This window comes from Carettochelys insculpta, chromosome 30 (assembly GCF_033958435.1).
Source record: "Carettochelys insculpta isolate YL-2023 chromosome 30, ASM3395843v1, whole genome shotgun sequence".
Lineage (NCBI taxonomy): Eukaryota > Metazoa > Chordata > Testudines > Carettochelyidae > Carettochelys > Carettochelys insculpta.
In genome coordinates this window covers 9,467,354-9,488,357 of record NC_134166.1, presented here as the reverse complement: position 1 = coordinate 9,488,357, position 21,004 = coordinate 9,467,354, and the positions used below count along the sequence as shown (strand labels likewise).

The following is a 21,004-nucleotide window of genomic DNA, read 5'->3' as shown; positions in this document are numbered from 1 at the left end:
ATTTTAAACCAAGTTAGCGAACGTGAGTTCAGAATTCACATTTTTTAAAAGCAGTGGACTGTCCTCTCCTGATTCCCTTTGACATCTCCAATCACGCCTTCAGGTACATCCTTCTAAGAACCTTCCTCGTCCCACCTCCAGCTTCCTGTGGAAGTTCTACAGGGCTCCATCCTTTGTCCCCCTTTCTTCTCTACTTTTGGTAATCTTCTTATTTGCAAAGAAGTTCCAACTACCGTTTCTACATTACTTGTTCAGATCTATGCCTATTTCAAATCAGACTCCTCCTGTCCAAACCCACACTTCATCCCACCTCTCTAAGTCTTCCTGTTGCAAGTTTGTACAGTGCTTAGCACAATGGGATCTTGGTCTGTGACAAAGGCTCTTAGATACTTGAATAACTTAACATTTTCAGAATTAGCATGAATTTAAAGCAAATCTTGATAGACTTGAGTAGACAGCTCTCTCTAGAAGATTCAGACAAGCTCATCACCTAATAAATCATTTTGTTAGTCTTTCAAGTGCTACATGACTGCTGGTGGTGGTTGTTTTTTCCCCTCCCCCTCCCTCCCTCCTGTTTTAACTGAGTAAAGTCCCAGTTGTCTCACCCTTCAGCAAGGGCAGGGAAGACCAAACTTGATATTCCGAACTGTAAGCATACAGAAAGCAAATGAAACATTAAAATGTTCAGGCTGCTGTTACACATACCAAAGCAGCACAAAGGGAACTACCCTCCTTCCAGCACCTCAGCTTTAAATAAACAAAGCTTTCCCAGCAGTACAGGTATTGCAATTCAAATATAAGGAAGTGCATTAAAAACACAAGAACAATGACAGAAAGGCTACCAAACAGCCTAATTCTCATTACTCAACTGCAAGAAGTGAGTAATCTCAGTGAGGACTGGACTAGATTTTTAGAGTGCTTCCCCTTTCCAGAGTTCCAGCTGCTCTTGTTAATAGAGGAAACACTCAGAAAAAATTTATGGATTTGTGACTTGACTCCAACTGTAGTGAGCCCAGCGATAACAGACTTCCTACAATCAGTAACTGCACAGGCCCTCAGCTTGCGTCTGATAACATGCCCCTTCGCCTTTTTACAAACTGTATTTAAGCTGACAAAGAAAAGCTCCTTCCTTCCTTCATTTCAGAGGAAGCAACGTTCAGAACGAAGCACGGCTCAAACCCACCTCCGCCCTCCCAGGCCTCTTCTCTGCCCAGGAGATCCCTGGCGAGGGCCTTCCAGGGATTCCACTCGAAGCACCAAACGCTCAGCGCAATCTTCACACTTGGGAAGCAACGCGGGCCAAGGCCGGGCGGGGACTCGGCTGAGAAGAGAGGCTGGCCGAGCACACAAACGGGCTGGGAAGCGAGGAGCCAGACCCGCGATGGAAGGCAGCCAGGCGCAGCCCCAGCCCCAGCCCCAGCCCCAGCGGAGTGGGGTCCCAGCGCGCTGGGAGAGCCGCACAACACCCTGCAGAGACCCCCAACAAGCCCACCGCGGCCACCCCATGCCGGCCCCGCCCTCACGCGGTGCAAAGCGAAGTGCCCCCTGCCCCTGCCCCTGCCCCAGCCTCACCCCCACCCCCCCGAGCGGCACTCACAGGAGGCGGCGCTGAGGAGCAGGAGCTGCAGCCAGCCCCGCGCGCCGGACCCAGCCATCGCCGTACAACCCAGTTCGTCCGGGGCACTCCGCGAAGCGACACTCACAGCAGCCCGAGCCTCACTGAGCGCGGCGCGGCGCAGCCCACCGCCCGCAGGTGAGGCCCCGCCCCTTCGCCAGGTGAGGCCCCGCCCCCTGCCCCCCCATTGGATCTCGGCCCACGCCCATCGCCACTTGCGGTCCCGCCCCTAAGTGCTGATTGGATGCCGGTGTGCAATTGTTAACTGATGAGGTCATCACCCGTGTTCGAGGAGTGGCGCGCGCGCCTGCAGCTCCTCCCGGATTGGCTTCGGCGTGAGCTTGGCTGTCAGAGGTCCTCAGCCCCGCCCCTATGCACTGAGTCTCCTCCCCCCGGACTCTCCGGTTGCCGTGGTGACAGAGACCTCCCGGTGCTCCGCTGGCCCGGACTGTCCTAAAGGGCGCGATCCCCGCTCAGCGCTGGTGGGGGCGGGGCTGCACCGGGGAAAGAGCCTCCCACCCCCGGCAGAGAGGCTGACCCCCCTCCCTGCACCCAGCCCAGCCCCCCCAGAGCTCAGATCGTCCCCCCAGTGCCTGTGCCCTGCACCCAACCCAGCCCCCCTAGAGCTCAGATCATCCCCCCAGTGCCTGTGCCCTGCACCCAGCCCAGCCCCTCCCCAGAGCCCAGATCATCCCCCCGTGCCTGTGCCCTGCACCCAACCCAGCCCCCCCAGAGCCCAGATCGTCCCCCCAGTGCCTGTGCCCTGCACCCAACCCAGCCCCCCCAGAGCCCAGATCGTCCCCCCAGTGCCTGTGCCCTGCACCCAACCCAGCCCCCCCAGAGCCCAGATCGTCCCGAGTGCCTGTGCCCTGCACCCAGCTCAGCCCCCCCAGAGCCCAGATCGTCCCCCCAGTGCCTGTGCCCTGCACCCAGCTCAGCCCCCCCAGAGCCCAGATCGTCCCCTGAGTGCCTGTGCCCTGCACCCAGCTCAGCACCCCCCAGAGCCCAAATCATCCCCCCAGTGCCTGTGCCCTGCATCCAGCTCAGCCCCCCCATGCCCGTGTCCTGCCCTGCACCCAGCCGCGCCTCCTCGCAAGCCCAGATCATCCCCAAATCCAGCCCAGCCCCCTAGAGCTCAGATCATCCCCCCAGTGCCTGTGCCCTGCACCCAGCCCAGCCCCCACCAGCCCAGCACATCCCTCCTAATGCCTGTGCCCCTGCACCCAACCTAGCTCCTGCATCCCAACTCCCAGTGCCTGTGCCCTGCACCCAGCCCCCCTGCCCACTTCATCCCCACAATGCCAGTGACTGCACCCAGCCAAGCCCTCCTGGAGTCCAGCTCATCTCCTTACAGTATCCTGCCCCCGGCCTCCTCTCAGAGATCAAGCACCTCCTGTGGACAAAAGTCCCCCGGATCCAGCCCATTCACAACCCCCCAAACTGAGACCCTCCTCCCACCTCCTCTGTGGCCCAGCAGCCCAGCTGGCCAGGTCATTTCCCTCCACAGCCAGCCTTCCTTCCTAATCCATGTAGCCCAGTCCCTACCCAGCCATGCTCACTCTCCACCCCCTGTATCCTCTTTCCAAGTCCAACCCTCTCCCTGCTCCTGTGGCCCAAGACCTGGCCTAGCCCAGCTCACTCCCTACCCCATCCCCACTGTACCCCATTCCAAAGGCCAGAACCTCTCCCTGTGCCTTTATCCCAGTGCTATACCCTATTGCTCAGTCTGAGCATGAAGCAGGGCCTAAGGCTGGGCGTTGGGGAGAAGCCCCTCTCCCGCAGACTTAGCGCCTCTCTTGATTCAGGGCCCCAAGCGCAAGTCCGAGCCAGCCGGTGCAGCAGTATCACCAAGAGAGCCAGAGCAACAGATCCCCCCTCCCCTGAGGGAATCGTGACATTTGGGAAACGTTATCTGCAGAATGGAAAGTTTAAACACATTCCTTTCAGGAACCTTGTAACATTACGATCCTGCCCAGCCATCATAATGTAACCTAACACATTAAATAAGCCACACACACAGATACTCTAGAGAGACCATTGTAGTCAGGACACAAACTTCTGGGCAGATTTCATAGATGCGGGGGAATAAACTTCAGGTTGTATTATAACTCCTTCTCGTGCCCGTCTCCTCCCTTCTGCCTTTCTTTGCAATCGTGATGGCTAGAAACATGCTTTAAAATCATGCCCCATGATGTGACCCCAGAAGTCGGGGCTTTAAGAAAAACTCCAGCTCCCGAGAGCAGGCTTGGGTGAAAAATGTTCAGTGGAGGAGTCTTCTGTCGAAAAATGCAGTTTTGTTGAAATCAAAACATTTTTCCAGAATGTATTAATTTCCAGTAAATTTTCAATGGAAAATAGTAACAACCGCACCTCACTCTGACACAGCACTTGGCATCAGTCGTTCTCAAAGCATTTCACAACTTGTAATAGCGTTACCTTTGTAACATCCCTCTGAGGGACAGCAGTGCTCTGACCTCCCTTGTGCATTTGGGAAACGACGACTCTGAACGGTTAAGCAACTGGTCCAAACTCACTGTATAGGAAGCCACCTGGTGGCCATATGTTTTGATTCTTGCCCTGCTGTCCTGAAGTCCGTGGCACAGCAGGACTACAGAGCTCCCCCTCCCCAGGACCAATCCCAAATAAACTATCTTTGTCAAGCAGGGATTTAAAAACCTCTAGGGATGGAGATTCCACCACCTCCTTAAGTAACCCATTCCAGTGCTTCACCACCCTCCTAGAGAAATAGTTTTTTCCTAATATCCAACCTAGACCTCCCCCCCCTGCAATTTGAGTCCCTTGCTCCCTGCTCTGACTTGCAGGTTTCCATTTGTTTCTTGCCTCCCGTTTCTGCTGGCTGACTCTTTTTAGATCTTGTAAGGCAGACACACCTCTGTGAGGACAGAACTGTTTGCCAGCTTCTGCGTGGGCAGGGCCGTGGGGTTTGGAATGTGTTTGAATGAGGCCATACCAGGGAATCGTATTGCTTCACACGCAATGTTGCCACATACATTTCCCCTGGACGATACTAACCAGCCAGTTATGAGTTTTCAAATGACACCTCACAAGGTGGCATACTTTGCACAAAGATTATTACAGCAGTGTGTAGGGTGTGAATACAGGGATACATTCCCTCACAGTTTCCGTATGAGGAGGCCTGTTCAGCCTGGAAAAGAGACAATTAAGGAGGGGGTACAAAGGAGGTCTATGAAACCATGAATGCTGGTGAGAAAGTGAATATTCAAGAGTTATTTACACCTTCACGTAGCACAAGAACCAGGAATCACCCAATGAAACGAATAGGCAGCAAGTTTAAAACGAACAAAAGAAGTACTTCTTCAGACAATACCCAGGCACCTTGTGCAACTCAGTGCCAGGGGCTGTTGTGAAAGCCAAAAGTTTATCTGAACTCAAAAAGAATGAGATAAGTTCCAGGAGGATGAGTCCATCAATGGCTGTTAACCAACATGGCCAGGGATGCAGCCCCATGCTGTTGAGCGTACCTAAAACTCTGAGTGGCAAAAGGCTGCGCTGGATGGCAGAGGCTGGAGCATTCAATAATTGCCCTGTTGTGTTCGTTCTCTCTGAAGCCCCGGGTGTTGGCCACTGTTGGGAGACAGGATACAGCAAGATGAACCTTTGGTCTGACCCAGTCTGGCCAGTCATATGCTCTCGGCTTAGAGAAGCCAATATTGTATTTTAAAATTAGGGGACAGGCCCTAATTCAGATGTCCCCGAACTTGGCTTGAACCTCTGGCTCAAACCCCTTTTCCCCACACCCCCATGCTTCCTAGGGTCCCTCTGTCTCCCTCCAGCCCTTGGTGCTGTGGAGGCAACACATAGCTGCTGATCGTGGGGGGCAGAGGGGCCATGCTTGCAACTAGGTCCAACATCTCTTTCTTGCACTGCTCACACATGGCACGTTTTCCATTTTACCCAGGGAACAAATTTCTTCAAAACATTGCCCGAGAGGGTCTCTCTCATGCCCAGAAGCCAGGGCGGTTTTTCTGTGGCAAAAGTTGGAAGGAATATAGAAAGTTGTGTTCGTGCTGAAAAACATCTCCCCTTTTTCTTTGTTGTCCGCTCCACTGTTTCTTTCTATGCCTCCTCCAGCCTCTACTGCACTTTGTCTCTCTATCTTCAAGAAAACGTCTTAACTAACTCCTACACCATGCTTGGCCAAGGTCCTCCACTGCATAAGCCCAGAACAAAACCAATCCTATCCAGATTATGTCTGTCTCTGCACATTACTTTTCCGTGTGCTGAGAAACAGAAGTGTAAATCCCAGAACTTTCAAGAAGCAAGGGTGAGAAGTTAGGCCCGTCCATATTAGCTGCTCTTCAACTCTGGCCTTCCTCTTGATTGGGATTCCCTCCTTCTCGTGAGCCAGCATAATTAGACCTCTGGAATCTCCACTACATTGTAGCCGTGTCTACGCGTGCACGCTACTTCGAAGTAGCGGCACTAACTTCGAAATAGCGCCCGTCACGGCTACACACGTCGGGCGCTATTTCGAAGTTAACTTCGACGTTAGGCGGCGAGACGGCGAAGTCGCTATCCTCATCAGGAGATGGGGATAGCACCCTACTTCGACGTTCAAGGTCGAAGTAGGGACCGTGTAGTCATTGCGCGTCCCGCAACTTCGAAATAGCGGGGTCCGCCATGGCGGCCATCAGCTGAGGGGTTGAGAGACGCTCTCTCTCCAGCGCTTGCGGGGCTCTATGGTCACCGTGGGCAGCAGCCCTTAGCCCAGGGCTTCTGGCTGCTGCTGTGGCAGCTGGGGATCCATGCTGCAGGCACAGGCTCTGCAACCAGTTGTCGGCTCTGTGGATCTTGTGTTGTTTAGTGCAACTGTGTCTGGGAGGGGCCCTTTAAGGGAGCGGCTTGCTGTTGAGTCCGCCCTGTGACCCTGTCCGCAGCTGTGCCTGGCACCCTTATTTCGATGTGTGCTACTTTGGCGTGTAGACGTTCCCTCGCAGCGCCTATTTCGATGTGGTGCTGCGCAACGTCGAAGTTGAACATCGACGTTGCCAGCCCTGGAGGACGTGTAGACGTGTTGCTACATCGAAATAAGCTACTTCGATGTAGGCTTCACGTGTAGACGTAGCCTGTGTCTGATAAAGCAGGTCTTCGCCCACGAAAGCTTATGCTCCAAAATATCAGTTAGCCTGTATGGTGCCACAGGACTTCTTGTTGTTTTTTAGTTAGGTTGGGCAGACTAGAGCCATGAATTCATTTTTCTGAGACTGTAAGTGTAGGTGTAGCACATTTGTGATGAGACTTAAATGTAACTGTTATTTTTAAATGAGAAACATAATCAAAAATCAAATTTACATTTAAAAAATCTGATCTTTTTTAAAACCGATGTTTATCAACTCTGGTGTGTATTTTCTAGACTAACACATAACCGCACTTCAACAGGGGCAGCTTTGCATATATATACAGACTAATGTATGATTGCAATATATATTGGTCATGCAATATATTGTAATTTTCTAATAAAACAAGTTATTTTTATCTATTTGAATGATGAAAAGCAGGCTGAAAATCAGAAAAAAAAGAATAATGATATTTGTAAAATCCAAGACATTTTCAGTAAAAATTCATTTAAATTGAAAACAAAGCCGCTTATGGATATAAACAAAGTGATCCTTGAGGGCAGGCTGACCTCCAATGGTCACTGCTGGACAGACAGGGTGAAAAATGCAGAATACTTTTTCCTTTGCAGAAGCTTGTATCCATATATCTCTGATCTTCATAATGCTCATGTGGGAAGGAGCCACAGACAGATTACTTAGTTTACCCAAGGTTATCAAAATAACAGAACCACACATTACCAAAAGCACCTGAAGTTTCCAGACAAAATCAGGGCTAGAAGAGGTTCTCCCATCAGTGTAGGTAATCCACCTCCCTGAAAGGCAGGGAAGAAGTCTTCCATCAACTTAGTGCTGTCTATACGGTCAGCCGTTCAGTGCGGGAATTTTTCACGCTCCTAACCAGCATAATGTTTTAGCATGGACAAAGTCAGAGCCTCCACTCTGCCCGCAAATGAAGATATAAAGGCACAAATCTGATGCATATAGCTTTGGTTTCTTTTAGACTTTACACTTATGCCAGCACAGCTGTGCCCACCAGAGCTATGAAAACAATCCATATCCCATAGCATCAGAACTCTGTCCACAAAACTTCCAGCACGGTCAGAGCGGTGTGACAGCAGAATGGTGCTTCTGTCAGCAATGTCATTTGAGGAGGTGGTGTTCTACACCCTGGCGGAAATCCTTATTCTGACCAGATGTGCAACTTCTACACTAGGGGACTATGCTGGCATGGGGTCTGCAGCAGGCTACGTCTACACTACAGCACCACCACTCCAAATTCTTTTGTCAATTTACCCTCATCTACGTGTCTAACTATGGTGGTCGGGGTGGGAGATTTTTCAAAGTCCCGAAAAACACAAGGTTGTTGGCGGCGGTCAGAGAGAAGCTGCAATGATGAAACCATGTCTGGGCCTGAGACACAAGCACTGACCGGTGGGATCACATCACAACGAAGATTTGGGCTGACAGCAGTTGCTTGTAAGCCGAGTGCTTGAATGGCTGCCCAGGAGAGAGTCGGGTGCCGCCCAGGTCATTATCACAATGCCCACAGCTGGCAGCATGGATTTCTACTGGTGGTGCAATGCCATACATGCCTTGGTACACATAACAAATTTTATTCTGCCCCTGGTTGAGAAAAGTAGGGGGAACCCTGGACAACAGGCAATGGCTGCAGAACTTTTGGAAGTGAAAGGCCGCATTCCTGGATCTGTGAGTTGAGCTCCCCCCAGCACATGAACACCAGAATAAAAGCTGCATTGACAACAGAGAAATGAGTGGTCACTGCTAGTTTTCACATTGCAGTGCTGGATTGTTCGTGGTCAGTGGGAGCCTCAGGGGTGGCTGCAGTTCACGTAATTGTGTGCTGTTAAGCAGGACTTAATTTGCAAGAAAGAGGGGATGAATTTGCAGCACAGGGGTTCCTGCACTGCAGTGGGCTGATAACTGGATTGCACATCCCCAGTTCAGCATACACCTGAAGGGCCACAGACAACGTCAATGGAAATGGCTACTTTGATTATCTGAATGTTGGTGGATCACCAGGGATGCTCCATCAAACAACACAGGACCATTCAGAAAGCTGCAAGCGGAGCCGTCCATTCCAAACGGGCGGGTTGCCCGTAGCAATGTTGAAATGCCAATACTGATCTTAGAGGACCTACCCTATCCCTTACTCCCCTGGCTAATATACATCATACCGCAGCCATTTTGACAGCACTAAGGAACAAGTCAGCTGGTGGCTCCACAGGTGCAAAATGGCCGTTGGTTCTGTTGTGGGTAGATTGTGTTGTTTACAACAGGCTGAACCTCTCTAATCTGGAATTCTCTCATCCAGCAACATGCATAAGCCGGCGTGATTTTAGTTAGCCAGACAACCACTTTTCATGGGTGCGACCAAGTTTCCCTCAGTCCCATAAAGTTTGGTTACAGCCACCAGCCCCGGCTCTGTGTTCTGGACTGTTCTTTAGCTGTAATTTACCCCTAAATGGCTTCTAAGAGACCCGTAAGCAGTGGAAGTGTTGGTAATGTGCTAGAAAATATTGACCTCCCGAGGTCTAGCAAATTCTCTCATCCAACATCAATAATGTCCCAAGGGTGCCAGACAAGAGAGGTTCATCCTGTGGTATTATATTACTTACTCGCTAGACTGGATCTGAGTGAGAACAATACCCCAATGGTGATAGCTGCCTGCTGTGTCCTGCAGGACATCTGTGAAACAAATGGGGAGACGTTGTTGCTGGGATGGAAGGCGGAGGTGGAGCAGCCCCCCGCTGCATTTGAGTATCCAGACACAAGGCAGGGCCAATACCAGAGCCCAATCCAAAGCTGTGCAGTTGCAAGAAACTTTGAAAAAGCACATTAACAATCAGCCAGTCTTGTGCTATGCCTGACTGAGCTCTGAACCAGAGATTTGTGGGCTGCCAGGAATTCCGTAGAACTTGGTGGACACTTACACATATAACACCATGTCTTGAACTTATGGATTACTCTCTTTTTGTTGTACCTTGATAACTATTACACATATGCCTGGATGTTCTCTTGATGTTATGTCATGAATGAGCAGGGAAGGGGTTAACCTCTTTGGGCGGTAACTTGAGCCCAGGTGAGCCAGTGGAAGTGGAGTGACTTTTTTTGAACTGAGAACAATTGCAGTTTTGGGGCTTTCTTGTCTGCTGGGATGGCAGAGAGAAAGAGGGAGAGAGGAGATGTCTCCCAGGCAATGGGAATGAAAATCATAAATATTTTTACCATCTCAAAATCAATCATAGAAGTGTAAATAAAAGGGAAATGTATAGTTAGATGCGATCAGGTTATAGTTAGTTTGAATTCGGTTGCACTGGCTAGCTGCTGTTTTCTTATTACCTCATTTTGTTGTTTGCTGCTAAAAATAGGAAGAAGAGGTCTTTCGAAGATGGGGTTTATTTTCAAAAGAGCCCTGTCTACACGGCTTTCTTTCTGTCTTTCAAAAGAATCTCTTCTGAAGATATTATGCAAATGATGTGCAAGATACGTAAATCAATGCCTCATCTGCACTTTCAATTTCAGTCATTTGTATTTCTCTTTCGGAAGAGGAATGCAAGTGTAGACGTAGCCACTATATCTATACAGCAGCATTATTTTGGAATAAGATTTTTTTTTTTTTAAATCTAACCTGCCCCAGAGTCCTGAAGGGCCCCCAAGGACTGAACTCACAACCCTGGGTGTGATTGCTCTCTGGAGGGCAGCCTACAATTTGCTGGGATCAACTGCCCAATGCCGCACATTGGTTGTGTTCCCACTTTCCCCTGGCAGAGCTGAGACACATTTGTCAGGACGCGCACCATCCCTCGTGGATTATTCAGAACAACTCTTGGGATGCTTCCCATGCTCCAAAGGAGAGTATTTCAATGGGTTGGTTGGGACTGTCCCAGGAGATCATGAGGCGTCAAAAAATGCATGGAAGCCAAAGATGGGGAGAAAGGCCTTGCTGTCCTCGTCCCCACACCCCCAGACCCTTCAGGCTCAAGTGTTCTCCACACACACATCCCCCCACTCCAGGTACACGTCAACACATAACAGAGCAGCAGGAGCACATCAGTGTACATATGCCCTATAGCGATGGGAGTATGTGGAATTCCCTCTGGTTCATGCAGATAACAACTCCGCCAGTGGCAGTAACTAGGCCATCACCAGAATTCTTCCTTCAATCTAGCCACCTGCAAGGGGACTTAGGGCGCCCTGGCTGCCTCTCTTAGCAGGGGTGGATTTTTCACAGCCCAGAGACACTTGGACACTGCCCACTCTGCGCGCAACCAGCCGTAAGCACAATTTGGCACGAGACTGTTTTATTCATCTAAGAAATACGAGGGGAGGTCGTGCCCTTTGTTTTAATGTGCACAAGGACACGCCCCTGCAAAGCGGTTGGAAGGCCACCACTTCCTGTCCACCTGGAGAGCAGCGGAGGTGAAGCGATGACAAGAAAGGACACCTCGAGGGGCATTGTGGCACAGTTTCAGAGGCTAATAAAATCCATTTTAATAACGCTGCCACCTGCACTTGCATAGGTTGACACTGTAAAATCGACTTTTACAAATTCCCCCCGGGGAATGAGGTATCACAAAAGTCAACCTTAGAGCCCCTTAAAATCGACCTATTGAGTGCTGTGGTGCAGACCGCTGGTTTAAAAAAATTGACCTTAGACCCTTACATTTGATTACTCTCCCAGTGTCGACCATCCCTGAGAAACACAACTCCGGCCAAAGACTTTAAACACCTTTAATAGAATATATCAAATCTGGCTAATCCTGAGTCATTACGATGGCAGCAAGACCAATGTGGCATACATCCCAGCCCTTATCAGAGCCATGTCTGACAGCAGAGGAAGTGCTAGCGAGCTCTCGTCCAGGCAAGGGCACAGAGAAAATCCCTGGGGCCGAGGGGGCTGAGGGCCACCCAGCATGTTACAGAAATAGCAGGCTACAGGCAGAAGTGGCAGGTCCCACTGGAGGATGAAACGGGCAGTGAAAAGGACTAGCTGCGGGGAGTGCGGAGGGCTTGTCCCTTGGAAAGTGTATGGATGGGGTCCCAGATTCCCAGGGAGGTGGGGGGAGATGGAGTGAATGGGAGAGGGGTGCAGCTCTCTCCCCACTCCCAATAAACCCTGGAGTGCCAGCACCACCGCAGTGCTATGGGGGCGCGGAAGGAGTGACAATATTAGGAGCGGATGCAGACTCTGGGCAAGGCAGAAAGGCGAGTGGCAGCTTCTCAGGCAGGAGATGCAGCCACAAGCCCAGCAGGGCCCAGGGTGTTCCCATCCCAGCACCAGGTGTCAGCAGCCATGGGACAACATTGCAGCAAGGAAGCAAAGGAAGAGTCCTCCAGGTGAAGCCAGTGGCGCGGCATGAAGGGAGAGAGGCCAGCCCTCGGGGAGCCGTTCCCATCTCAGCTCACCTCACTTCCCTTCCTTCTCAGACCATTCCTTGTAGCCGCCTGCGTAGTTACGGGCCCTGCAGAGACAGGCAGAGATGGGGAGTTCAGAACGGGAGCCGGGGGGGGTGCTACCGACAGGAGGGGGGAAGAGTCAGCCCCTGCCCAGTCACAAAGACAGACTCTCCAAGTGGAACCAGAACATCAGAGCAGTGCCCAGAAGGTTGAGAAATAACCTGGCCCTAACACAAGGTCACAATGATGCCTTTGAAGGGTCCCTGAGGAAACAAGAGAGCCATGGGAACTCTATGGAGCAGCTAGGAATTATTGTGGCCTGTCTCCAGTAGATAACCAAAACTTGTCTCCTGGGTCTTGGTGAGAATCTGGAGTACCATCACCCTGCTTCAGTGGGTTTGCTCCAGAACACACCAGTATAATCAAGATTGGTGCCGTGGGATATCTGAGCCCTCCTCTTCCCACCCAGACCTAATGATTCCTCCAATAGTAACCCCTATATAGGAGGTTTGGAGTGAGGGTGCTGAAGGGCTGGAGTCCACAGGGCCCAGTGCATTTTAAGCACCTACAGTCCTGTCCTCCAAACCCACAGAGCCCCTGGCATGCTCACAATCTCCCCAAGGGTCTGGCGGGCCATGGTACGAGGCTCAAGAAGAAGGGGAAGGGGCAGGCTCACTTGGCATAGCCGAGGGCCAAGGCGATCTCTGTGGCCTGAGCACCTCTCCTGCCCATCTGACAGTGGAAGATCAAGTTCTCATCACCCATCTGTGGCTTGTCCACACCATACTTCATCTTAAACGTCTTGGGGTCCATCTTCAGGGCTTCCTCAACTTCTGCCACTGCAGAGGTTGGCGGGGAGAAGGGAGAGAGAGAGGACCACAATCAACAAGGCTGGTGTAACATCCTGGGAAAAGGCATCACATTCCCTAGAAGCTGGTCCACTAGAGGATAAAAGCCTACAGCTGCTGCTAGTTAATGGAGTTCCTCCTTCAGTTCAAGTGATAAAGGTCTGTATCTCAGCGCTGAAGTCGCTGAGTGAAACCCTGCTGAGGATGGTTGGGGATTGCTACACAGCAGTGATGCTCTTATAATTAAGCATGACAGCCACAAGGCCCAAGAGGTTTACAAAGGGACTTAAGTTGCACTTTTCCCACCACTGAAATGCAGCCCCCTCTGCGGCAGAGCACAGCAAATGACCAGGACACAGAAACACCACACAACCACACAGCACAGGAAATGAAGCAGACTCCTGCATCCAATAGAAATCTCCAAGGTAGTTTAAGGAAGGGGAAAACACAGCCCCAAGTTGAAATATGGCCAGGGCAGCAGGTGTGAAAACCGTGTCCTTGTGCCCATGGAGGGTCTCTAATGATCCAGCTTTGGTTTCATGTCACTTTCCAAGCACACTGGAGAACAGGAGGGAAAGGAGACCCCCTACTGACTTACAAGCTCTACTTCCTTCCAGCCTCTAGTGCTATTTATCAGGAACAATGGGCCCGAGTCCTTGCAGCTGACCAGAGGCTGGCAGGCTAAGAGTCCCAAATGGGCTGTGGCAGACTCTCTTCATTGGCTGGCCCCACCCATCGGCTGCAAGGAGACTACAAATCTGCATTTAAACTCAGCAGACATGAGCTGGTCACTGGCTGCTCAGTGCTTCTATGGCAGCTGTGATCTCTTGGTCTCCTGCTTGGTTCCCGACTCTGACCGCTAGGCCTAACTGCTCACGCCCTGTCATAAAGGAATGCCTGTAAAGGGTTAAGCCTGGAGAGAAAGGCCTCTCTTTTGGAAGCAGCCAGATGGGCCAATGGGGAGGAAAAGAGATTCTTTTTGAACTGAAACAATTGCAGGCTGAGGGGATTTGTCCATGTGGCTGATGCAGAGACAGACCAAGATGAATGATCATAATCAGACTGAATCCCATAAATATCCTGGCCACATCATAATCAGTGCACAAATACATAAGTAGTAAAGAAATGTTTAGACAGACACAATCAGGTTATGTTTATTTTGGATTTGGTGTGGGACTTTCTAGGCTGGTTGATGTATTTTTCCCCCTGTACTCTGTAACGTCTAAGGTGAATCCCAGGGAAGTAATTCTCTGTGCTCTAGCCTTGATGATTTGTAGTTGCTTTGATTACATCAAGTAACCAAGCACGCTGCATCACCTTCCTGGTATATTTCATCATTTGTTTTGTTAATAAATTACTTTTCTTTCTGCAATGATCCGATTCCTGTGTCCTAGAGGAGTGTCCGTGTGAATGAATACCTGCCTAGATCAACAGGTCAGTTAGCAGATTATAGCTTAATTTCTTCTCTTTCTTTCCAAGTCTCTCCTAAGGGAGGGGGGAAGTTCGGGGTTACCCCACAGAGAGATATCCAACTGTGTCTTCCTGGGTTTTAAGGGGGGATCCTCACCTGGTGGTGGCAGTGATTACCCCCCAGGGTCAGGGAATCTGTGACCTTGGGGAGCTTTCTTAAGCAGAGGCTATGAGGCAAGGGATTTGCAAGGTTTTTGTGGGTTTCACTCTCTGCACTCGGAGTGTCAGAGTGGGGATCAGCCCTGGCACGCCCTGATTCGAGACAGTATGCGTTGCCCACTGCAGTGGTGAGCACTCCCCCCAGGTGCAATCAAACCTCTGGTCTCTGACACCGGCAGGAACCCCTCACCTGGAACATTGACCGAGTTAGCAATACGGCCATTCGCCACCTCCTCTGGCAACCGCACATCCACAATGTGAGCCTTCCCACTGGCCACCAGCGCTTTCATGTCCTTGTAGGCAATGACGTGTCCTTGGGAAGGGGAAGACAGAAGCCAACAGTCACTTACTCTGGTCCCCATGCAAAGCTCCTTTCCCAGCAAGCAGGGGCAAATTCCTCTGCTCGCCCCATCACTGGGTTGGAGCTGCCCTTGGAGAATCAATGGGTCAGCCACAGGAGTAGTGGAGCAGCCCTTGCAGGCCCTCATTAGACCTAATCTCCCAGCTACCCTGAGCCCCGTTATGCTGCTCTCAGGGAGAAACTGCATTTCACGTCTCTGTCCACCTCTTTGCACACACAGGGCCACCGCCACAGGAAGGACCTGTGTTCCAATTCTGTTGCCACAACACAATCTCCTGAGCAAAGATCTGGAATGACATTGCACAAACCCAACCGACTCCAGGTCCAGCGTTTTGGGAGCTGAGAGTATTGAAAATGCAAATGGCGGCATGCTCTTGCAGGACTCTGCAGCATTGCTCGGGGAGGGAGGGCCTGACAAAGGCCATCTCTGCAGGATAGGGGAAACGTCAGAGGATGTTTTGGGAGAATCCATGGGGAGTGGCTTGGAGGCTTAGGGAATTGTAAATGAGCCACATCTCCACCAATCCTTTAAAAGCTGCACTTTAAGCAGAGAGCCATTGTCCGGTGGATTACCTGGTCCAGATGAGATCAAAGAACCCACCTGGATAAAGGAGTGATTCATAGTTGTTCTCATTCTGAGTGAACAATGTGATGAACGGGAAACCCAGGAAAATCCCTGGAAAGGGCCAGGAAGAGCAGCTGCTCCTGCCACAGCCTACCTTGGAAGGGGAGATCTCTGGTAAGATTAGCAACATGGCTCTTAAGCTGTTTTTTCACATTTTCTCTCATTCACTGTGGGTGCAACTTACCACCTCCACAGTCACACTAACAGGCGGTGCTGTAGAATCATCGGGTCAGAAGAGATCTCAGGAGGTCATCAAGTCTAACTGCCCTGCTCAATCAGCCAGGGCTTTGTTAAGCCGGGACTTAGAAACCTCTAGGGATGGAGATTCCACCACCTCTCGAGGTAACGCATTGCAGTGTTCCACCTCCCTCCTGGTGAAACAGTTGTTCCTAATACCCAAGCTAGATCTCTCCCACTGTAACCTGAGCCCATTGCTCCTCATTCTGTCACTGCTGAGAACAGCCCCTCTCCATCCACTATGGAACCCCCCTGCAGGAATCTGAAGGCTGCTATGAAATCACCCTTCACTCTTCTCTTCTTTAGACTAAATAAGCCTAAATCCCTCAGCCTCTTCTCATAAGTCATGTGCTCCACCTCCCAATCACTTTTGTTGCCCTCAGCTGGACTCCCTCCTATGTGTTCTCATCCTTTGTGTAATGGGGGGCCCAGAACTGGACACAATATTCCAGATATGGCCTCACCAGTGCCAAATAAAGGGGAATAATTATTTGTCTGGATCTGCTGGCAGTGCTCCTCCTAATGCACCCCAATACGCCATCACCCTTCTTGGCTACAAGAGTACATTGTTGACTCATGTCCAGCTTCTCATCCACTGTAATGCCCAGATCCTTTTCTACAGAACTGCTGCTTAGCCAGTCGGTTCCCAGTCCGTAGCAGTGCTTGGGATTCATACGTCCTATGTGCAGGACTCTGCACTTGTCCTTACCAACTGCTTTGGCCTGACTCGACTGTTAGACAGAGTTCATTTGACTGAGCCAGGTTATTCAGATCACTATCCCACCTTTAAAATCTAGTCCGGACAGGTCTCTGCGACGGACGCCCACTCTCCACTCCGGAGTAATAACCTCTGTGCAAAATGCTGTGCCAGGTCTCATTTGTAAACCGATAACTCGCTGGTTATCGACATGACGAAAGGTGCGTGTGGCAACGTTAATCACAAAATCCCCCCAGGGAGATGTTAGCACACCGTCAGGCAGCCAGCCCCGCCTAGGCAACAGTCACGAAACTGGTCCATCCCAGGAGGAATGTGTGTTTATCTCAACTTATGTATAAGTTATAAACAAGGTCCCTGAGACCCGGGAGCAGGGAGTGGGTGAAATGGCAAGAGACCAAGCAAATGTAAAGATTAGCAAACAGATGAGTAGGAATGGCACAGAGCCTCCTTTGCCCCTGGCTCCAGGTCGCCATCTTTACTGTTTCAACAAACCTTGCTGAGAGGGGGTAATCACCATAAGAGCGAAGGGACTATAAGAGAAAGGGGCAGAGCACACTGAGGCACCACGCCCTTTTTCAGGAAAGACAGGGAGAAATCAGAGAGGGGGCAGAGAAGAGCAATAAAAATGATCAAAGGCCCTTTTAAATCACCGGGCCTGGGCTTCCCCCCTAGCCCACATCAGCGAACCTGCCCGTCCCGGTACAGTGTCTTGGTTACAACAGTCTTGTAGCCCACAGAGACAGAGGAGGGCCACTCATGCAGCCCACTCACTTGCCGAGGTTGCCCGTCACTGGCTTGCACCAGTGACAGATCTCGTTTTAGACTCGGATGTGCGTTTTCACTTGCATTTGCTCATCACCATCTCCAGCTTTAGCTCTGGCCCTTGGTGAACAAACTCGTTTTAGTTTTGTCGTCTCGCCCAACCCAGGGCAGCGTTTAAACAGAACCATTTGGCGAGTCTGGTGAAAGCAGCAGACGGCTGAAGAGTGACCCTACGGTCCAGGCACAACGCAGCCTTACTCTCAGACCTGTCCAGCAGGGGGCAGGGCAGAAAGCAGGTTGGGGTGGGGGATTCGGGACTGGGAGTGTGCTGGGTGTAGTATACCAAGGCTGGTGGAAGGCAGTGTGTAACGGGTGTGTTGCTGGCAGGCTGCTGGATCAGGGCTGCAACTGCACACACGCACGCGGGGTGTGGCTGGAGGCTGGCTGGGAGCAGCCCGAGTTGGGAGCTACAACAGCAACATATGTAGAACCCATTAGCTGTCCAATCCTTTATCGCTTGTCAGCCTTGTTACCCCTTTAAAGGACCAGCCCCTTCCCGACACACCAGACTCAGGCCCCACGACTGATTTCTTTTTAACTGGCTCTGGTTAAAGGTTGCACGGCAGATGGTCTCACAACCTGACTGGTCCGGATTGCACCCCAGGAGCAGGGGGACTTCAGGTGTTAGATGGTGTTTCAAATGGAGATATGACCTGGAGGTAGCCCAATGGGGGCAGGAGCAGGGGTAGCCCTCCCAGGTGTTTTACAAACAGGTGCCTTTGCACTCGGTTAGATGAGGGGGTGACTGCACACACCCCATTTCCCCCATAGCATGCATCGCCCTGGAAAGCGCCCGAAGAGTGTTATTTGATTTAAAAAGCCAAATAACCCCCAGGTAATAACTAGCTCCAGCAGAAGACAGCAATTCCAAGCCTCAGGGGGTGCAGGAGACCGCTCAGTGCCTCCGATTCTCCATGGTCACTGCTTACCAGTGGGATCTCCCAGCTGGAACAAACAATGTGCTGGCAGGTGGGACTGCACACCCACAGGTGTGCACATGTTAATGAGCCGCTCCAGCCAGGGGGCTACCATGAGTGCACTTGCCAGCAGAGCCCTGCAGCTGGACCCCCTGTGGCTCAGTTCAGGGAGTGTCTGGTCCTCTCCTTCCACCTGCCGGGTCAGCTCAGAGGCATCTGCACACCCTGCTCCTGCCACTTGACTGTGCCGTATGTCCACACCGATGACTCACAACGTCTCTCCCTCTGCTCCTCTCACAGCGCAGAGAGGCAAGGGTGGCAGGCAATAGCAGGGCCAGCGCCACAGCTGGGCTAAGATCCCAAGCAGGAGGAGACCGAAGGCTGATCACAGGCATCGGGAGCTGAGGCTCCCACCAGACCAATCCCCAAGGATGATGGGTGAGGTTAGCACAGGTCTGGGGAGAAGCATCAGGTCCAGGTCAGGTGGGGTCTGAAAAGGACTCCAGTGAGGTTCTGGTCAGCTGTGCTTTGAGGCTATGTCCTTACCAGGACTAGGCTCTAACGGGTGATGTTAGCACATGGGAACTATCAGAAACCTAGTGCAGACAAGGCCACGCATTGGCTTTAACATGCCAGAGGCTGATTGAGTTCGAGGAGATTAACCTCAACCCCCGAATACCTGTTAAACTACAGCTGATCCATGTAACTAAGGGGCTCTCTCCCAGCGAAGACCAGGCCAAACTTGGCTATTGTCATGCATATTAAAAACACACAGCTCTGTCGAAGAAAGATAGTTCCCACGCGCTCGGTAATATTACACCTGTAGATTTCAGACTAGACGAAATCTGTCTTGCTTTAAAAAAGGCAGGAAATCGACACTCCAAATGTAATTACATGCTTCACACAGCTTAGTTTTAATGGAAGGGTTTTTAACGTGGGGGGGGGGTTACCTTCCGAAAAGCCCCATGATCCTGCCCCCACCTGAGAAGTGGCAGAGCCCAGTTTAAATGCCTTCCCCCGCCTCAGGCAGAAGGGCAGGCGGGGGACTCAAATAGGGGAGGGGAAGGGAAGAGTTTCCCACATCCCAGGTGGGTACCCAAAGTCATGCAGGAGGGCATCCTTCCCTGTGTGCGCCCCTAGAGGGGCCCGATCCTGCAGGCAAGATCTGAGCTCGCTTACGGGGTCGGGCCCCGCTGGTGAGTGAGGCGCAGGAACTCTCTTTTGTTCCTGGCCCTGGGACAGAGGCATCCAGCCCGCTACAACCTGGGGCTGCTGTGCCCTTGCTCGGAGGGACAAATTCAGGCCCCCAGGAAACATTTACTTAGCGCAGACGATTCTACAGTAAACGTGGGGGCTGACGAGCGACACAGGCAGCTTGAGGAGAGGGAGGGGCTGGGAATCCCAGCCGGGCCTGACTCGGAGATTTAGGCACCTCACTTGGCAGTCTGGTGCCGCAGGACTTCGGGGATCTTAGCCCGCGGCTGCGGGGCGTGAACCTCCCCCGAGGTCAGGGTGCTGAAATGGATGGAAACGGCGAGAGCCCCCCTCCTCCCCGTGCTATCAACCACACAGCTCTGGGCTACTGGGTGGGAGCCTGCCGGGAGGGGGGGCGGGCCGGGCCAGCCCATGGGGAGTGCCATGAACGGGGCCAAGCTCCCAGCCCCCCGACCCGGGACCGTGCACAGGCAGATCCCTGCCCCTGCTGCAGCTGCCCCTAGGGCTGTGCCCCGGGTGGGTCCCTCCCTTACCTCCATCCATGCTGCCCGCCGCCCCGGTGCTGCTCACGCGTGCCACGAACTTGCACAAGTGGGGCGCCAGCCGGCCCGGCAGCATTGCTCCATTCACCCAGCGCCCCGCAGGCGGGGCTGGCCGCCAGGCACCGTCTACAAACTCCGCTGCCAGTCGGAAAGCGTTGGGGGCTGGTTGGTGCGGTCCGGCGCCCGGCACACCCTCCCGCAGCCTCCTCCAGAGAGGGGCCCGATCCTGCACCTGCGGTCTGGCAGCCGGGCCCGGCCCCTCTGGGAAGTTCCCAGGTGCTGTGTCCACGGAACAGAGCCTCGTGGAGCAGCTGACAGCGGCTTAGACTTTCCTATGCCGCGCCAGGCACCATGGGCACCAACACCAGCGCCCGGCCCTGGCCTTGCACCATCATTCACACAAGCAGAGGGTCGGTGCAACCTGCTGCAGCCCTGCGTCGCCAGGCGAGGAGCCAGGGAGCGGGGCCTCTGGGGCTAATCCTGACTGGGGTTTTCAAAAGAGCCCAAGGGACTTAGGCACCGAACCCCCTTTGCATCCGGGCACTTTCCTGCCCAGGGGATGATGAAGTGTATAACTGTAAGATCTGCGGTGCGGGCACTGCCTGCTGCCCCCTGGCAATAGGCGGACTGGCTCAAAAGGGGGCCCAGGTTTCGGGTGGGGTCTGTACAGGACTCCCAGTCCCCCTCTCCTGTCCCCAGCCCCGGGGGGGCGGGGGGAAGCCTGGTCACCCCACACTGTGCCTGAATCATCCATGCATCTGATGAAGCGGGTCTTTGCGCACGAAAGCTGATGCTCCAAAATATCTGTTAGTCTATAAGGTGCCACAGGGACTTCTCGTTGTTTTTGAGCTATAGACTAACACGGCTCCCTCCCTGATACTGGATCACCCACGAGCGCCTTCGCCGTCTTCGTTTCCGGACGGGGTTTGGAATTTGACCCCGGTCCCTGAGAGCTACT

The 21,004-nt window shown here is 52.3% G+C and overlaps 2 protein-coding genes across 2 annotated transcripts in view; both read right to left on the bottom strand.

Moving 5' to 3' along the window:
- F11R (F11 receptor) overlaps window positions 1-1,758 on the bottom strand; it is a 46,396-nt gene extending 44,638 nt beyond the window's left edge. Inside the window, exon 1 of the mRNA XM_074980688.1 lies at window positions 1,598-1,758. Coding sequence (XP_074836789.1) covers window positions 1,598-1,655 — 58 coding nt within the window. The 5' untranslated portion in view covers window positions 1,656-1,758. The remainder of the gene's footprint in view (window positions 1-1,597) is intronic.
- Window positions 1,759-11,452: 9,694 nt separating this feature from the next.
- On the bottom strand, window positions 11,453-20,165 carry TSTD1 (thiosulfate sulfurtransferase like domain containing 1). Its single transcript, XM_074981053.1, has 4 exons — window positions 20,038-20,165; window positions 14,800-14,922; window positions 12,809-12,971; window positions 11,453-12,197 (listed from the first exon to the last, which is right to left on the bottom strand). Exons 1-4 carry the CDS (start codon window positions 20,120-20,122, stop codon window positions 12,143-12,145), a joined length of 426 nt encoding a protein of 141 aa, XP_074837154.1. The 5' UTR covers window positions 20,123-20,165; the 3' UTR covers window positions 11,453-12,142.
- Window positions 20,166-21,004: the final 839 nt, after the last annotated feature.

Coding starts and splice junctions, on each gene's coding strand:
- TSTD1 (XM_074981053.1), bottom strand. CDS start 20,122: ATGCTGCCGGGCCGGCTGGCGCCCCACTTGTGCAAGTTCGTGGCACGC. Junction 12,972..14,799: donor TAACTCGGTCAATGTTCCAG/GTGAGGGGTTCC, acceptor CAACCTCTGCAG/TGGCAGAAGTTGAGGAAGCC. Junction 12,198..12,808: donor TTGGCCCTCGGCTATGCCAA/GTGAGCCTGCCC, acceptor CTGTCTCTGCAG/GGCCCGTAACTACGCAGGCG.